Source organism: Lethenteron reissneri, chromosome 26, assembly GCF_015708825.2.
Source record: "Lethenteron reissneri isolate LAM-NWPU_2019-01 chromosome 26, ASM1570882v1, whole genome shotgun sequence".
NCBI classification, from domain to species: Eukaryota; Metazoa; Chordata; class Hyperoartia; order Petromyzontiformes; family Petromyzontidae; genus Lethenteron; species Lethenteron reissneri.
The window spans coordinates 5,571,725-5,590,825 of record NC_083804.1 but is presented as its reverse complement, the minus strand read 5'-3'; the positions used below and the strand labels follow the sequence as shown (position 1 = coordinate 5,590,825).

General features: G+C 50.5%; 1 protein-coding gene across 1 annotated transcript in view; it reads left to right on the top strand.

Annotated features, from left to right (window-relative positions):
- The window catches only part of ABTB2 (ankyrin repeat and BTB domain containing 2), a 106,067-nt gene extending 87,852 nt beyond the window's left edge, over positions 1 to 18,215 (top strand). Inside the window, exons 7-20 of the mRNA XM_061559888.1 lie at positions 2,798 to 2,950; positions 3,465 to 3,630; positions 3,914 to 4,003; positions 4,628 to 4,729; positions 5,459 to 5,555; positions 7,441 to 7,576; positions 8,379 to 8,602; positions 8,941 to 9,125; positions 10,813 to 10,918; positions 11,807 to 11,909; positions 12,105 to 12,192; positions 12,430 to 12,498; positions 13,307 to 13,420; positions 14,204 to 18,215. Coding sequence (XP_061415872.1) covers positions 2,798 to 2,950; positions 3,465 to 3,630; positions 3,914 to 4,003; positions 4,628 to 4,729; positions 5,459 to 5,555; positions 7,441 to 7,576; positions 8,379 to 8,602; positions 8,941 to 9,125; positions 10,813 to 10,918; positions 11,807 to 11,909; positions 12,105 to 12,192; positions 12,430 to 12,498; positions 13,307 to 13,420; positions 14,204 to 14,464 — 1,894 coding nt within the window. The 3' untranslated portion in view covers positions 14,465 to 18,215. The remainder of the gene's footprint in view (positions 1 to 2,797; positions 2,951 to 3,464; positions 3,631 to 3,913; positions 4,004 to 4,627; positions 4,730 to 5,458; positions 5,556 to 7,440; positions 7,577 to 8,378; positions 8,603 to 8,940; positions 9,126 to 10,812; positions 10,919 to 11,806; positions 11,910 to 12,104; positions 12,193 to 12,429; positions 12,499 to 13,306; positions 13,421 to 14,203) is intronic.
- The last annotated feature ends 886 nt before the right edge of the window (positions 18,216 to 19,101 follow it).

The window sequence follows — 19,101 nt, the reverse complement described above, 5'->3', positions numbered from 1 at the left end:
AAACAGACCAAAGAAAAAGAATTTCGATCAGGCTCAATATCATTTGTGGAAAGGAAAGTAAGTGGCTGTCCTCTGGCATCAACGCTCTTGCTCGCCCAATCCTTCCCAATCAACAGCGAAGAGTCCAACTCCTCTTAACCGACGAACCATCACCAGCCGAGGGAGTTCTGACTACGCGCTGGTCAGCCAGCAGAGAGCGGAGGAGCGGCCAAGCCCGTGGTTGTGCTGTACGCATCTATGCTCCCCCACCTCACAAAATTCACAAACACCTGGGCACTGACTCGGGACGCGTTCGTGAGTCGAGGCTGGGGCCGGTGCTCGTCCAGGCAGCGGATTCGCCAACGGGGCTGTGCATGTATGGTCGAGAATGCATTCTGAATACTGTAACTCGTAGTAGCAGCAGCAGCAGGCAGCAGCAGTGATATGAGGGCGGTGGTGGGCAGTGGTGCTGTTGCCAGTAGCTGCTGCATGCGCTGTGAGAAACGGGGAGCCGCACAGTGAATGGGATGGGAGGAAGAGATAAGCGATGATAATGAGGCCCTCCCAGCTCTGTTTATCTTTATTACCGAATACGTCCGCTGTGATGTACGCGCCCTTACGTAAACACGGCAGCCTTATTAAAGGCAAGCAGCTTCTTGCGCTTACCCCCCCCCCCCACAATAGCACCCCTCCCTCCTCCTCCAGTAAATCATTAGGACCTTGTGTTTATTTTCCTATTTCCATTTCATTTTAATTTTTCTGGAACCACATCTTGCCCAATGGATGCGAGCAGTTTAAAAGTTCTCACGGGCCACGGGGCCGAGATGCACGCGCGCGCAACGACGCGTGCACGCGCACGTGACGACGTGACGTGCAAGACACGATGGGACAGCGGCCGGCAATCAAAAGTTATGGGATGACACGGCCCTGTATGCACAGAGAGACGCACGTAAATTCATCCGACCAAACATGCGGCACTTTATAAAATAAATATTCTCCGTTCGGATTTAGTTCTGGAATATCTATGCAAATGACATTGTTGAGAACCTACGAATAGACTGTTTATATTATGTCCGGAATTACCAAAATGCGCGCAAATCCCAGCGGTGGCATGGTGGTTAGCGCGCTGCACTCTGAAGACTGCGATCTGGGGAATCAAATTTCTGGTCATGGCCAACATCAGTGAGTGCAAGTGATATCTGAGTCCTGGGTCTTGGGCCCTTCCCGTCACCTGACCCGCACTGACCAGCTTGGTGACGTATGGCTCGAAACACCTTCATGGCCGAAACAATAAGAATAAGGCCCTAATCCAGCAGTAGATACGTGATTGAAATCAACAATGAGTGCGTGAATGATAACATTCATTGGCACGGTCCCTCGGCTCTTTTACGAGCCAGTGGTGTCCGGAAGCAGTGGTCAAAAACACGACATTGCGATAGCAAGGGGCCCAGTTTTACCACAGGACGACCACGTTTGACCTCTGACGAACTAGCATTTGTTTTATCCACCCCAGAAGGATTGACAGGCTGGGTGAAACCTTGGCCCAGATTTCTACTCGCGGTTTTGTGCGGTAGGAGTCCAGCGTTGTTAACGACGGTGCCTGATAGCCCTGATACTGCAGTGATAATGCTGATTGTGTTCATGGTCATAACTACAGTGATAACATGGATAATACAATTCCTGAAAGCAAACTATTCTAGTCAGAGCCAGCCAGATTAACAGTGATTGATTCAACAAGCCTGAATCTGCTGATGAGAAACTGTATGTGAAATAACCGGTCCAGATCTTGACTTAAAGCTTTCGTGACTGCAGGAATTCATATTCTTTGGGTCTTTCGGTAAATTCACGTAGATAGAACAATAAAATAATAAAAATGAAAATAATGTGAATGAAAAAGAATATAATTTTATAATTAAGCATTTTTTTAAATAATAAAATGAAAATAAAGTGAATAAAAAATAATAAAATTGTATTCACTTTACTTTCATTCTTATTTTTATTATTTTATTGTTCTATCTACGTGACTTTACCGAAGACCCAAAGAATATGAACCGGTCCAGAGTTTGCTTGTCTTGACACAATGCTGCTGAAATGGACTCCCAGAAGGCCGAGCGGCTGATGGGTGTGTGTAAGAAATGCTTTCGTTTTGTTTACACCGAGAGACGGAATGTGTGGAGACATATCGTGTGCTTATTTACTTTGTTATTTGAATTCTCCACGACGATGCTCATGATACGTTTGAGTTGTAGTTTAGCAAACAGCGCGGTCGGTGGACAATATCAGGCGCTGATGGCTGAGAGGGGGACCTCTAGTGGCAGGTCCAATTAAGACCAAAAAAAAACCTCGCTACAATCACCTACGATAGTTCCTAAACCCATCCTGCTACCGCTACTCCCTGCCCCCTAGCTACGACCAGGCCTACCCCAACCCCTATCACTACCCCAACCCCTATCACTACCCCAACCCCTATCACTACCCCTATCACTATCCCTATCACTACCCCTATCACTACCCCAACCCCTATCACGACCCCAACCTCTATCACGACTCCTACCCCAACCCCTCCTTATCCACTCCCACCTGTTCTCCTGTCACCATAACTCCACCACCACTTTGAATAATAATACCAACCCCACTCATCTCGATCACTATCACCCCACGTACAAATTCCATAATTGCTTGTCGAGCGGCCCCTCGGAATTGGGGCCGCTCGATACAAATCCACACAAAATGATACGCGGGAAATTAGTATTTTTTTTGTCGGCGGGTGAGGCCAGGTGTTTCTTTTCCTGACGGCCGCCGCGCGTGTCCCCCCCAGGCCGTTCGTGCTGCGGCCCCCGCTGATGGAGTGGATGCGCGTGGCAATGGCCCACGCGGCCCACCGGCGAGGCCTCACGGTGGACAGCGACGACGTGCGGCAAGCGGCGCGACTCTTCCTGCCCGGCGTCGACTGCGAGCCGCGCCTGCTCAAGTACGCGCGGTTAAACCCTGGCAATATACCTGCTCTTATTTTTCATACTGTGAGACTGGCAACAAAAGGTCACGTGACATAGCTGCTCCCCCCCCCCCCCCCCCCGAGTTATAATTGCTCTGATACGTGCATTGGCTTTGTGCTGTTCGCCTTTTGCCGTTCTGGGGTCTGACACTGGTGAGACTAGGCCATAAAGAAGGCTGCTGTCTCTGGTGTAGGCCAATCAGTTTCCAAGACAATGCCAAATATTATCAGAGCATGTTTTGCTTACAAGTTCACCACAAGTACGTGTGGTTAATGCAGACAGGATTCCTTGCAAAAGGTGTCTGTTTAGTGTTTGAACATCTTAACACCTGTTTTATTGCCAGAAAGGGTAAAATATATTCTTATTCTTCATGCTTCTTTCGCACCGGTCGAAGCCAAGCGCGCTAATCAGAGGTGTCCGTGTGTGTCTGTGGTGTGCGCACATTGCTGTGTGCACGCGCGCCTACCTGTGCGTGCGTCGTCAACGCAGGACGGACGACTGCTTCTGCGCCTGGCGCCGTCTCGACGCCCGGGCGGCCGAGGGCCGCTTCCTGCAGGATCTCGCGTTCCGGATGCTCAACTGCGGCCGCACGGACCTGGTGAAGCAGGCCATCGCCCTGCTGGGACCCGCCGGGGTCGACACGCTCAATGACCAGGTAGCTCGTTGCGGCCAAGGGGAAAAGGAGAAGGAGATGGGTGCTCTAAATGGCGCGCCCTGAACGCACGTTAACCTCCTTATCTCTGCAATGAATGTTGAGACTTGTGTTGGGCAGCCCGGGACACACAGCTGAGATAAGAGCTATTTAGCGTGCGGTATTCGATTCTAACAGACACGATTTTTAGTTTTTTTATGGTGGGCGAACGAAACGATTTTAATTGACGAGTCGACGCGTCCTTTACATCTCTAATGCGTCCGCGGGTGTGTTCGTCTTTGTGAAGGGCATGACCCCGCTGATGTACGCCTGCGCATGCGGGGACGAGGCCATGGTGCAGATGCTCATCGACGCCGGCGCGAGGCTGGACATGGAGGTGCTTGCTTGCACAGCACACACGTTGTTCACACCATACACACGCTGCGCACACTGCATACACCGTGCAGACCAAGCGCACCCACACAGCACACACTGCACAAGTCACAAATTTGGACCCTGCCGCCACACACTATGGCCTGCCACCCTTACGGATGACGTCACGGGATCTCTGACGTCCACTGTGAAGCGGACGACACGTGGCTCTTGTCTCGTTACTGCTCACCGCAGCATTGACCAGGGCGGCCGCCCCATTCGAAGCCGTGGACATCGGCAACAAAGCGGCGAACGCACTACCACCGCCTGGTCTGCAGGAGGTCGTGGCTTCGATCCAGACCCTGATGCCTGCTGTATATTTGTAGTTTGCGTGTTGTTCTGCCCGTGATTGCGTGGATTTTTATCCGGGTTCTCTGGTTTTTCCATCCACATTTAGCATCAACACGCGTTCAGAGATATTTGGCTGCTGTAAATTTCCACGTGATAAGCCACTTCGTTAAAGCCATCACACGTGGTCAGGTCGCCTCTGAAAAAGAGCTCAGTAGCTCAGTTGGGGGTCTTACTACCTGGTAAATAAAACAACAAAAAATTGATAGTTTTTAATTGCGTATCTGTGTTCACATCTCAGGTGCCGGGAGACCCCCACGTGCTCCCGTCCGTGCACCCGGGCACGAGGCACTGGACGGCTTTGTCGTTCGCCACCCTGTACGGGCACCTCTCCATAGCCCAGGTAACATCAGGGGTCACGTGGCCAAATGATGGGCCACTTTATTGAGATATCATTTGTGGCCAGGTCGCTTCTGAAAAATAAGTTAATACCTCAGTGGGCTTTGCCTTGTACAATGGGAATGGTTTAATTTCATTTGTATGTGTTTGGGTGATTTGTTTACCTTTCTTGAACTTTACACTCCTATCATGTTTTCGTATTGTTATAACATTCTTACCCGCCCCTACTGGTCATCTGTGAAAAATAGCTTTATAGCTTATCAGACTCCTCCAGTATAAATACGTATTTTGATTCTGAGTCAAGGAGCATAAACCATCACGCAAACTCCGGTCCCCCTCTCAGCGGCTATTTGGCTAACCATCATCTCAAAGACGGTGGTCACCGCATCGCGCGCTTTCAGAAGCGCTTCTGCAGCCGTCCAGAACACTCCTCCTTCCGCTGTAAGGAAGCCACTGGAGCAAGGCACTTTTAAATCTGAATTGAAAACTCGTTTCTTTAGAGCAGCTCTTTGTGTTCAGTTTGTTGTTCTTCCCCTGCACCGCCGATTAGCATGGTTGGCTACGTACGGTGTGAAAGAAGTTCAGCATGCAAACATAAATACGTATCTCAGTCGGGGAGGCTAGCAACTCAGCCCATCGTCTCTTCCACGGCCAACAAAACTTGGGTCCGCTTAATGGGCAGCCTATGGACAACGGTTGTAATTAATCACCGTGACGTTTTGTGCTGCGGTAGCTGCTGCTGGAGGCCGGTGCCAACGTAGAGGGGTCACTCAAGGACACGGACGATCCCAACTACGCCGAGACGCCCCTGCAGCTCGCGTCGGCCGCAGGTCGGTGGAGCGAGCGTGCGCAACCCTCGCCCGTGTACACGTCCACCTGTGACACCACGCTCGCTCTCGCGACACGCAAGGACAATTACCACCCCGTGTAGCCTGTAACAGACTGTTGGGGCAAGTGCTGTTAGCGAGTAGCACCTATGAAGGCCGGCACGGCACACGAGGGGGTTGGTGGCCAGCACCACGCCCGGCCGCCTTTGTCTCCCTCGTGCCGACGTTTACACACACACAGCACGTGGAACTTATTTGAGGCCGAGTCGACCTACACACGCGCCTCCTGCGCACTCACCATCATCGATGTGAACACCTTTCTCATCCGCACACCTCTCACGGCGCGCATACCCTTGCCTGCCTCTCTCACATGGGCTCAATGAATGTTTACATATCGGTGGACACGTCCGCTGATGCGTCCACACCTCTTGACGCGCTCACTATTTTTGCAGCTCCCTAGTAACGTCCTGCACGCGGCTCTCTCGCTAGCTCGCTCGCATGCGCCCAGCACTCTCCTCGTCCGTGCATCTCTCGAGCACGCACCCTTTGCGTTTCGCATACGCACACGACTTGTGCGTACGCATGCGTCATCCACACGTGTACGCGCGAGATTAAAAACTCATTTATTTAGTACTGCTTTTTGTGTTTAGTTTGTTGTGCTTTCCCCGCACCTCCGATTAGCACGGCTGGCTACATACGTTGTGCCCGCGTCTGTCATGGACGCACACCTAGATAATCCGGCTGGATAGCCGATATCGACGTGGGTATCGTGCATCCTAGCCAAGAATGTAGCTCTGGCTGCTGGCGATGGTAGAGCTGGGATTGGCGGGCGACTGCTTCGCGTCTCTCGACACGTGCACACGCTCGCCCGCACTCCCTCGCCTGCACGCACGTGAAGCCGCCGCAAGAGACACGTGAGAACTCAAATGCATCTGGAGCCCAACATCGCCACTTGCTTTGACTTTGCGGGGATTTTGCTTACACGTCCAGTGACGACGTAGCTATCTGCGCAACATCTGCAAACGTGCCTGGGCGAGTTCTTTCGTGAGTGGTTGGGTTTTCTTTTGTTCCCTGGTACCCAGTACACACACACACACGCATGCCTTGTGGTATTACTGTGGATCAATCATTGTCATAATCTCCCTGTGAGTTCTTGGATGTTTTTATCACGACCCGAGGAAGTTCGTCCAGTTCATCTCATCGACCACAACATAGCGGTTGCTTGATTGCGCTTGAAACAAACGTGCTTAGCCGCGCAGAGATACGCCGCCGTTGCTTTATCAGAGTTGGCAACGCACGCAGGCATTTTTGTTTTTGTTTTGAGCCGTGATGCGAAGCGCGCGTGTCTGTGTGTGTAAGGGGAGCGGTGGTGCAGCGGTTAGCACGCTGAGCTACGAACCCGGTGCCTCCCGGGTTGGCAATGGAAAATATGTGAAATGTGTGTGTGTGTATGTGAAATGTGTGTGTGTATGTGAAATGTGTGTGTATGTGAAATGTGTGTGTATGTGAAATGTGTGTGTATGTGAAATGTGTGTATGTGAAATGTGTGTGTGTGAAATGTGTGTGTATGTACGTTTTGGGGGAGCAGTAGTGTAGGGGTTAGCGTGCTGCGCTACGAACCCGGCGGCCCAAGTTCGAGTCCCGCTCACAGCCAACACCGGTGACCATTATTTGAACCGGTCCTGGGCCTCTCCTAGGTGGACTCAGCGTCGAATGAGCACCTGGTGCGTTGTGTAAAAACATCGCCATGGGGGAGAGAAAGGCGGTCGGGCCTGGTGTTGGCCACCCACCCCCTCATGTACCGTGCCGGCCTTCATAGGTGCTACTCGCTCACAGCACTTGTTAAGGCCACACGGGGGAATGTTTGTCTTTCTTTGTATGTCGCCAGGTAATTACGAGCTGGTGAGCCTCCTGCTGGCGAAGGGAGCCAACGCGCTCGTGAGCACGGTGCAACGCAACGGCATCGCCGCCGCCACTCCAGGGGACATGAACTCCTTCAGCCAGGCAGCGTCACATGGGCACAGGTGAGACTGGGCTTGAGTGAGGGCAGGAGGCCAACGCGCTAAATGTAGGCGAGACCGCGAGCTCCAGTGCAGTACTCTGGACTGCGTAGGTTTCCGCGGTTGTTTTGAATAGCTGCTCCCGATGTGTTTATAGATTGTACTGCGTGTTGGTCGGTATCAAATGCTGACGTATCATTCTGCAGTAACACGCCCCGTGCCACTGCTCTGCAGTGACACGCACGTGCTACTGTTCCGCACTCATTGAGCATGAGTTGAGTTAGTGAGTTTGCTTATGAACAAGAATGTCTTTGTACGGTCATGTCCTACGACTGGGTGAGGCCGATCAAAATTGAACTTGGAAGGACCAAAGGCGAAATCTGAATAACTTCGAAGTATTTTCGACTGGAACTTAAAACGTTACTTCCAGATATGGTACATTCAGAGCAACCATGCATGGGTGTATTTTGTTTGAATAATTAATATCAAGTTGTCTGAGAACACAGAGCGTTTCTGCACTCACAGGTGCAAAGTGTCACTTCAATAAATGTGTTTTGCTTGAAAAATATCACAAGCCTCAGAACCATTCTCATACATTCCAGCTTTTAGCCTGTAACAACGGCCACTTGTGAAAGGTATCGCAAAATGAGAATATAAAAAACAACTCCGGTGCTGCCATTAACTCTTTCTGCTGTGCAAACCTCAACACACACACACGCACAAAACGCACAACACACGCCGCGTACGTTTAAAACAACCAATTGAACACAGCGTCGAACATGCGTCGGCCGACCGTGACTGATGCCGCCACCGGCTGCCATTTCAGGAACGTCCTGCGCAAGCTGCTGTCTCAGCCCGAGAAGAAGCAGGAGGACGTGCTTTCGCTGGAGGAGATCCTCGCCGAGGGCGCGGGCGGCCCCGGGGATTTTGGCGTGGGCGTTTCGGTGGAGGGTCAGGGCGGACGGGTGAGGGTCAGGGCCCTGCAGGAGGCCATGTACCACAGCGCCGAGCATGGACACCTGGACGTCACCATGGAGCTGCGCGGCAAGGGTAAGAATCATTCTCATAGCCTGGTGTGTCTGTCTGTGTGTGTGTGTGTTGCTCACTAACGGTGTGTGAACATCAACACTGGGGAGACAAAGGCGGTCGGGCGTGGTGTTGGCCACCCACCCACCCCCTCGCGCACCCTGCCGGCCTTCATCGGTGTTCGCTAACAGCACTTGCCCCAACGTTCTGTTACAGGCTACACGGGGGATCTTTGTACTTGCTCGCTAACAGTGCTGCTTGCCCCAAGTGTCCGTTGAGGCCGTACGGGGGGATCTTCTGTGCGCCGTTTCATTCCGTGGCGTGTGCGGGATGTGTACGTGCTGCGTGTGTCACGCGTGCAGACGTGCCGTGGACGCTGCACGTGTGGCTGGAGTCGCTGCACACGTCGTGCGTGCAGTCGCGCTCCGCGGTGACGATGGCGCTGCTCGATGAGTTTGCGAGCGTGCGCGCCGGCGGCGTCCACTTCACGGAGCTCATGCTGGCGCGCGGGCTGCCACTGCTCTTCGACATGCTGCGAGGCCAGCAGGTAATGGGCTGGCGGGGGCGGGGGGGGGGGCGTCGGTTAACCTCAGCCCGCCAACGCGCTCGCGTGTGTACATACAGGGTGCTTCAAAGAAATGTTAACACTTATATGGGACTGTCGTATTTAATGGGAAAAGAACGGGTAATAATATACACTGTAACACGATAACAAATGCATGTTAATCGCTTCAAAAAGTCGAAGAGTCTCCACTTGTTCGCCATCGTTGTCAACGCGTGCCTGGAATCGTCTCCAGGTGGTCTCCAGAGCCCGGAGGCCTCATTTCTTGTGGTATCGTTGCCAATTCTTGGGTGTGTTCACATTTTTTTGAAGCACCATGTATACAAGTGACCGTGTGATGATGATCTGTGGCTGACCGCGGTGAGGTTTAGTTTTACCGGTTGAGAACTAAAGAGAACGGGACAGGGCCTCGTCTGAGACTTTGCGGGAGGTTGGGCGGTTGTGAGCCGGAGAGAGGGGCCTAAAAATGGCCGCGGCAATGGCTGTAGAAGCGATGGGCTGATGTGGCACGGGCGGATTTGGAGCTGATTGGACTTGCCGAACAACTGGAACCTCCTGTTGAGGAGGCTCGTAAAAAGATGCTGCTGGGCAGTTTGAGGGCCCAGCTCTCCAGCATTAAACGAAGGTGGAGGAGTGATGCTCGCAACAACGAGCAGACTGCCGGGTGGCCTAAAACACGGCAAGTTGGCGCAGTGGGGAGCACAGGTGGTGCATCTGCCAGTCATCTATATCACTTAACGCATAACACATGGGTCCGTCCTGTGATCTGCTGCCAGCGAACCTTCCATTTGATGAGGCCTCAAAGTGAACATAGCCTGGAACAAGCATCGTGGTGACGTCACCACCACGCAGTGGTGCATAGGCAGTGATTGTTGTTGTTAATCTGGGTTTCTTAGCCAGAGTATGTTCATTTTGGGCACATTCGTTAGTGAAGACTGCTCTGATTGCACTTTGCCCAAGAATCTGCAAGAGGTTGTGTCACAATTGATTGCGATGAATTGTATAAAGTTGCTTGCTTAATGAACGTAAAAGTAACTAAGTGTGTATCGTGTGGCATGCAACACAGTTTCACATCAGTGCAGACTGTGATGACAATTGTAATTACCACGTGGTGTTCTTATGGTGTACTTCGCAGCACGCACGTATGTGTATGAATGAACTTGTTTGTGTACAACAGGGGGTGCGTAACCTGTTCCCTACTTAGGGCTGAATAGAACTTTCAAATACCTTTGGCAAGGCCACACGTGAATTCACACACACACTTACCGCAGTCACTTCTGCCAATGCAGTGACATAAGTGACTGAGCTCGACGTGGAAATTAGCAACACGTCATTGCCCAGGTCAAAATTATCCCCCCCCCCCTCCTCTCAGTACCCATTTCCTCCAGCTAAAGGCGCTCGCAGCAACGGTTAAATATAAGAGTTTGGATTCCTGCAGGTCACGAAAGCTTCAAATCAAGGTTCAATATCGCTTGCATGTCGTTTCGAAGTGGTAGACCTCGTGTGGCCGTGGGCCATGTGGCATGGTGTCGCCTGCCAGGCACAGGCCGGAAGCTCCCTGTCACCTGGCGCGGTTATGATCATTTCTGTGCTCGTAAAACGCGCGTGCTTTATTTTTATGCGTGGCTTTTGCGTCTGCTCGTTGTGTGCGCGCGTGCGTGTGAACGACCAGAACGAGGCGATCACGCAGAGAGTCGCCGACATCCTCAGCCAGTGCTACGGACCGCAGCCTGTGCCCCAGATCCCCGAGGACCACACCCCGTTGGGGGCTCGGCTCGGTACGTGCGCGTGCGTGCGTGCGTGTACGTGTGTGTGTGTTGAACTTATATTGCGGTAGTGTAGCTGTTAGCGCGCTACTCTACGGACCCGGCGACCCGGGTTCGATTCACCGCTCACGGCCAACACCAGTGACGATTATAATCTGAACCAGTCCTGGGCCTCCCCGAGGTCGACTCAGCTGCGAATGAGCACCTGGTGTGGTTGTGTAAACATCGCCACTGGGGAGACAAAGGCTGCCGGGCGTGGTGCTAGCCAGGTATAGAAACTGTTTTACTTTCTGGAGCCCAGTCCTAGAACGTGAGGCTTTTACAAGGACACCACGCTATTTTTGTCACCTATGACGTCAGGTTCAAAGTTTTGTACACCACACATTCTGTATAAACCGTTGCGATATTCCGGTCCACTGATGAATAATCTCGAGATGTACAAACTCACACGCATCTGAGTTTGAATGCAGAGAGACTTGGGGATCCCGGTAGTTCACAAAGACTGAAACGAGTGGGGGCTACTCATTCTCACGACGAAGCATTGGCGCTTGTTGTTTATTGGACGTTGCTCGTGTGTGTAAATTAACGTAGCTTACCTTAACCTGGGTAAAGCCTCACTGATTCTCAAGACTCATTCTCAAAGAGGGTCCTGCATTGGTGATGTTTGGCCGTTTCCGTCAGTTGATTTGTTTGGCCCTCGCGTCGGAGCCCAAAAAAAAAACCAAGAGAGCCCGGAGAAAATCCACCACAGTGTATATGAAGGCAGGGGGGAGGGAGGCAATGCTCAACACTGCCATCTGCTGGCCGGAGCCCACATTTTCGGTCTCGGAATCTTCGCGGTGCGGCTGACGCCACTTAACCGACACCCACTCTCCCGCCGCAACCCGTGGGCGCTCGCAGACCCGCACTTCGTCAACAATCGGGAGATGTCGGACGTGACGTTCATAGCCGAGGGCCGCCCTCTCTACGCCCACAAGGTGCTGCTCGTGACCGCCTCGCCACGGTAAGACACCCGCCGCTGCCACGAGGTCGCGCAACTCCCGTCCAATCGCGCACCTCACGTTCATTCTGCCCTGGGAGGCCAAGCACCTGCGAATCGCTGTGCCTGACTTTTCTCACGATGAGACAGTAAACGGAAAATAAAAACGACGTGCTGCATATTTCATAACCACAACCTCGCGCCTCGTCTGTCGTACAGATTCAAGGCTCTGTTGACCGGCGGGGGCTCTTCTGTGGATCAGTGTCGGAGCATTGAGATCGGGGAAATCAAATACCACATCCTCGAGGTGGGTCAGCAGTCACGTGTTGTTGATATGTGCGCATGTAATTGTACAAGTATGTATGCATTGAGGGTACAAAGTCTGGGATCTCACGAAAAGCTTCAGGACACCGGGACAGATTTTTATGGAACCGCTAGACTGCCCTACGCGTGCAGACGCACCGCTGGCAGAAGGACCCCCACTAGAGGCAAAAATACATTTATAAATGTAACCTTACACAATGCGCTCTGTTGTGTCTCACAGCTCTTAATGCGGTACGTGTATTACGGTGGCGTGGAGGAGGTCAAAATAGCGGACGAAGACATCTTGGAGGTAAGGAAAGGAGAGCAGAACTGCATCATTGACAGCGTGGCTCGTGCCACCTGTCTTGTGTATACGTCATTGTATGTGTGTGCGTGCGGTTTTGTGATATTGCCGCACAAACGGTAAAAACGCGCAACTATCAGTTGTGTATCATAGACACCGATGTTGAAATATAATACGGTAGAGATGGCCGAGTTTAAGAAATCTGTTTAGATTCTTAATTATGAGTATTAAGCCAATAACTCCACTGGAAAGGGATTGGATGGGACTTATAAAACAATAATAGTAATTCACTGACCTTTCATAAAGCCACTGGCGGATGAAAACCTCCTCATGCCATGTCAGACGTGGGGGTTGTTTGGCCGTACTTCTCCACACTGGTCAGCTGGCCAGTGCAGGTTAGTGAAGGAGGGGGAATATACAAGTCCTGGTCGACAGTGGATTTTGATAATTCCCTTCCCGCTCGTGGCCAACATCAGTGACGGATATCTGAACCAGTCCTGGCCCTCCCCTCGGTTCATATCACCTTAAATGCGTAACTGGAGCGGTGTATAAACACCACCACGCCACCCTCTCGTATGCCATGCCGGTTTTCACAGGTGCTCGCTTAGCCGCACTTGCCCAATAGTCTGTTAAAGGCTATACAGGGGATGTTTGTTATTGTATGATTGTACGTTGGTCGCCTTTTATCGTGACAATGTGTGCCACGAGGAGGTGATTTGAGAAGCGAGTGTTGGCGACGGCATTATTGTCGTCATCGATCTCGACGACCTCTTGACCTCCGTGCCTGTGTACCCGTTTGCGCGCGCGTGAGCAGCTCATGTCGGCTGCCAGCTTCTTCCAGCTCGACGCCCTGCAGCTCCACTGCGAGCAACTCTGCTCCCGCGCCATCTCCTACAGCAACGCTGCGGGCCTTTACCGTCACGCCAAGGCACGCGCAACCACTCGGCCAACCACATAACGGCAACAAAAAAGACGAAGGAATATCCCCCGTGTAGCCTTAGCAGGCTGTTGGGGCGAGTGCTGTTAGCGAGCCCCTATGAAGGCCGGTATGGCACACGAGAGTGGGTGGGTAGCCTAACACCACGCCCGACTGCCTTTGTCTACCCAGTGGCGATGTTTTTACACACCGCACTAGGTACTACTCGTTTGAGGCTGAGTCCACCTAGGGGAGGCCCAGGACCGGTTCAGATAATCGTCACTGGTGTTGGCCGTGAGTCAAACTCGGGTCACTAGGTTCGTAGTGCAGCGCGCTCACCTGCTACACGACCACTCTGCACATAATGAAATCAGGCTCAACAACTAAAATATCGCCACCACCAGCCACGATGGAAGCCGTTTGGCACTAGGTCCGACGTTTCGCTCCAGGCCCCAGAAACTTCGTCGGTCCCTTCAACAGAAGGTTCTCGACGAAGCTCCCAGCGCGTGGGGCGAAACGTCGAACGACGTGCCCAACGACGCTCAGTCCGGCACAACCGCAAAAAACCCAAACGGTAGTATAATCCAAAGTGCGATACTATTATTAACGCCGCTGCTGATGCTGGTGATACTGCTGCTGCTGATACCACTGCTGCTAATACTGCTGATGCTGATACTGCTGATACTGCTATGACTGCTGCTTATGCTGCTGCTGCTCATGATGCTGTTGCTACTGCTACTGATGTTGCTGCTGATGCTGCTGCTGATTCTACTGCCGCTGCTGTCACGGTTGCAGAAGGTGGGCGCCGGTCAGTTGGCTGTGTTCTGCGAGGGATACTTCCTCAAGCACATGCCATCGCTGCTGTCCGGCGAGGATGCCTTCCGGGCGCTGGTGCTGGGCCGCGGGGGCCGGGGAGGCCGGACAGGGAGAGCGGGGCGAGTGGGGTCCAGCGGGGTGGGCGGGGGAGCTGGGGGGGGAGGAGGGGTGCTCGCTGCACTGCATGCTACCCTCGCTGCTCGTATGCTGCAGCAGCAGCAGCAGCATGGACGCAAGTGAGCGATTGGTGGATATTTATTCAGAAGCGGACTGCACAAGACGGAGAGGGGGGGAGGGGGATGTGGCCGAGAGGACGTCCACCTGCACACGAGCTCGTTGCAGATGGAGCGCAGCTACTGGAGGGATCTTTATACGTCTCACAATCCTGAGAGATGGGGACGTCTTGGTTGGGAGTGAGGGGTGAACTTCATCCAGCAGTTAGTGGATCACAGCCGACGATGATGATGAAGATCACCATCATTATGATGGACTAAATAATGGAGGAGCTACTGGTTTGATGCTTGGACATCAGATTGCGTGGTCTATGCACGGCTGAAATGTATTGATAAGTCTGTGTTGTGGAAAACGAAATGGACATTGTGTGGGACGGGCAGCATTATTCATATTTTATACCTTTGCGCACAACTGCGTGCATGCTCTGCGGACAGCTATTCCAGGTTCACCGAGTGAACAGACATTCGGTGAGGTGGATGGCTAAGTGAAAAGGTAAGGGTGCAACCCTGCAAGTTTCAAACACAACTGGTGATGGAAGGGCCTCCCCAAGAGCCCATGTGGAGGGTATTTGGCTGACTCTTCCTTGCCGGCCAGACGTCCTGGAAGAGGTGTCCGTATTCACGCTTTACCCAACAGCACGTGACCTGCCGATCGATGAAGTGAACACCTCGTTTGAATTATCTTCGCTGGTCAGAGTAACGGTGAAATGGAAAGGTGGTGAACATTTCAAATGAAAGGTTTGAAAGCGTGCTCCGCGGCTTGATGGATAGTTGTACAGAGAGCTTGCTGAATGGACAGCTAACGTTACCAGTCCGCGATGTGGACAATTCGTAGCGTGCAGCCATGAAGTACAATTAATGAGGCAGCTAATTAAACGCATTAGGTGATGGAAGTGAAAGATGACAAGGGGCAGTTGAAAAGGCGGCTTCGGGAACGATTTGTCAAAAGTGCACAAAGACAAAAGCACACAACAGGAAAATTGCCTGTGGCAGAGCACTGAGCGAGCACTGCCGAGCGAGTTCGAGGCCATATATGTTGAAATACGTTCAACATATATGCCCTCAACTTTGAGCAACCGCTCTTTAACGTTTCACACGACATGCACAAATGTGTACAAAGCGCACACAGCTGCTGTGCATATGAAAAAAAAAACTCTTTGAGAGTTTCCTAAAGAAGTGCATTGTGGTCCTCTTTGCCTTAGGTCACCGTCAAAATAAATGTGCGCAAATGTGCCCGGCTTAGAGCAGCAGTGGTAGAGTGATAGACAACTTTCGAACGGTTGCATCCCGACTAGGACTCGTTAGCACAACACAGTCTGCCTCCACTCTTACCAGACACAACTCCCGAAATTTACCTCCTGCTTCTTTCAATACAGAATTCAAAACCATCCGTCAAAAATATTGCCCGAGCAGGAAAAACATAGATGTATCTAGCAGGCGATCTTTTGCGGAATAGCCCTTCATATAGAGAAGCTCGAGGAATTGAGTCAATAATATTTGATAACTGCCTCATACACCATGGTGCCCTGATAAAAAATGTTATTACAAAACATAAATCCAGGTTTTACTAGAAATCCATTATCTTGGTAAAGGACTACAGAACTGAACTTATATATATAGTTGGCGTTTTCTCTCTCATCTGTGTCCAATTCCTACCTGCTACACTACTGGAGGGTCCTGGTTTAATCATTGTTGTACCAACACGGATCTGAACGCTCGGATTTTCATCGGTGCCGACTCAGTGCTCTGGAAATAGCATTTGTCTTCGAAGCCACATGGACACTTCAAAGATAGACTCCATGGAAATGTAATAATTATAGAATTAGTGCATTGATTTATGAGCTGGTATTATTTAAGAAAAAAAATTCATGTAAGTAGTTGCTAAATTAAATGTCAGCTTATGAAATTCCTTGAATATCAAAGAACCTTTATACGTTTTCACTGCCCCTCTTACAAATGTTGCTATTTTCCTGTTGCTGTTTTTTACTGATATTTGTTTTTCGTTATGTTTATTAAGGTACTGAGGAAAAACGTGTAACTTTATTTAGAATTGCCAACAGACAGCAGAGCATTAACGTCACAGATTTTGATCCAATGTCCTTAAATGTTTAACACGTAGGCTTTCGCGAGCAATATTGTCCATAAAAGCTTTTTTGGGGTTAGATTGCCTAAGTATAAACGTGTCGTAAAACCCGATGCTGGTTGTTATTACCGGCGAAACATCGTACTTGAATTGTACATGTTGTGGGTTTACTCTCAAACACACCGGTGTGCTGAACTAGTAATGAATTGGCACGTTTTGTTTACGTGACGAACCTTACTTATTGGCTGTGTCGGGTGGTGGCGGGTTTAACGACACATTTATATTTACGCGATTTAACCCCCAAAAAAACGATGGTCCTTAAATGGTCTGTCTTGCTGAGGATTGCAATGTGGTGCTCAACGTTGTGCAGATAAGTGAATCGTTTTATATTTATCCACGGGCCATTTGAAAACTTGATAGGTAGGCCTGAATATATGAAGTGCAATTACTCCTGTATGTGATGAATGTTGGTGCAGTCGATTGGTGACCAACCAGGCTGAGCCTTCAAGAGACTCTGGCTGAGTGTGCCCTGACATGGGAATTCGTTTTCTTTCAGACACTCAGCAAGTGCTCAAACCCAGGATCTCAAAAATGCTTGCTCAGTGTACTAACATTGACATCGGCCCTCTTGAGTCCACCAGCTACAAGGTTTGAACCCAGGACCTAATTCACTGCTTTTCCACTGGTACATGACCCGAGCCAGAGCGATGCTCTCCCAGTACAGGTGGTTTTCCACTGGCTCTTTGCCATGCCAAGCCAGCACCAAACCGTGATAGGCTAGCCCACACAAGAAAGATTAATCTAGTTTAGGGTCTCGCAGGGTCGAGCACGGCACATGATGTCAAATTGCATGTGTGTGACGTCCGCAGCAAGGCTCGGGTTCTGCAGTGGAAAAACAATCTGGCGCTTCCTGACCAGCGCTGGGTTGGCTCGGCACGGCTGAGTTCTAGTGTAAAAAAAGTTATCAGAGGTATGGATGGGTTCGGGCCCTGCGATGAAAACCCAGACAGCTTATGTATACCTCAACAGCTGTTGAAAACCAACAAAACTCGTCGATTGTTTTATTTTACCATTGTTGTACATAAGGACAACTTTTTGGAAAACATGTAAATGTATTGCATTTAAATTTCTAGTTGTGAAAAGGTGCAGTCGTCACATTTGCCCACAGTCCATATGCTTATGTTTGCCAATCATTGACCTTCGGAGGTTGGTAAACAAGGTGAGATGCAATGTGTGCGCAGTATGAGAGCAGTGTGTGATCAGATGGGCATTTGAGATGCCTTCAAGAGCTGCAATTCTACGACCAATAACATTTGTATGATGACTGATTTAGGTTGGGCCTTGCTTTTGAAACACCAACCCATTCTCAACTGATAACTTTAGTGTTCCCTGCTCTCCTCCAATGTGACGTCACCCCCTCCACTCTGCCCCCAATGTCTCCTAATCCCCTTCTTAGCCCCCTACCCCTGTAGTCTCGTGACCAACCCAGCAAGGAAGGAAGGAGTGTGCTTTTACTGGGTAGGAATCGAAGCAACGGTAGAAGAAAAGGTTGTTGATACGAAAGTAAATAAAAAAAAAACCATGTACAGTATTTTAAAAAAATTTAGCACTGTTTAATGTAACAAAAATGGTGTGTTATGTTTAAAATAAAAAACACGTTTTGTTTATTTCGACACTTTTGCCTCCATTATGTTTATTTAAAAAAGGTTTGCTTAGCAAAGGAGGTGAGGATGTGGCCTGAAGACTCCGGTCCTCATCTGGCAATGCCATGCTTAAGTTGCCTTTTCTCTGAGATTGCAAATGGCTTTTTTTGTTGACAAAGCTTTATGGCATTTATGGGCATCAGACAAACTAATCCACAACCAAATAACCCAGAAAGCACTTTTTTTTAATATAAGGGGCTGAAGCCTTTCGAGTGCTTGTATGGGTAACCGCAGGGCACCACGTTGGCGAGATGTCCCCTCGCCTGGTTTACAGGGAGTGGGTTCGATCCCGACGCCTGTATATTTGAAGTTTCCATGTTCTCCCCATGGACACCTGGATTCTTCTGTGGGCCCTCCGGTTTTTCCCTCCACAATTATAAACATTTGTTTTAGAGTATTTGGCTGCTATACATTTCCACATCAAGCCACATCGTTGAGCAATCAGTTGTGGCCAGGTCGCTTCTGAAAAATAACTCTCGAGCTCAGTGTGTTTTACCTGGCTAAAAATTATAACTTTAAAGTTTAGGTTAGCGCATACCATGTGCTGCTTGCGGAAGTCCTGCAAGATGGCCAGGTGAAGACAGTACAATCATTGTGGTCCACTGGTAGATTGAATCTCTTGGGTCTACCTGTGTGCATTTAATGTGTGGAGCTTTGAGTGTTATCCCATCATATGCATGGGCCAAGGCAGAAATCGGTATCACCTGAGGCAGAACGACTTTCGTCATACAGTTTCGTTTATTTGTCTAATAGTGAATTATTTGAAAACCCCACTCATATCTAATGATTAACACGTAATTCACTGTTGTCCACATAAAGACATTTAAACTGCAAAAGTGGTGCCACCTAGGGTGGTGG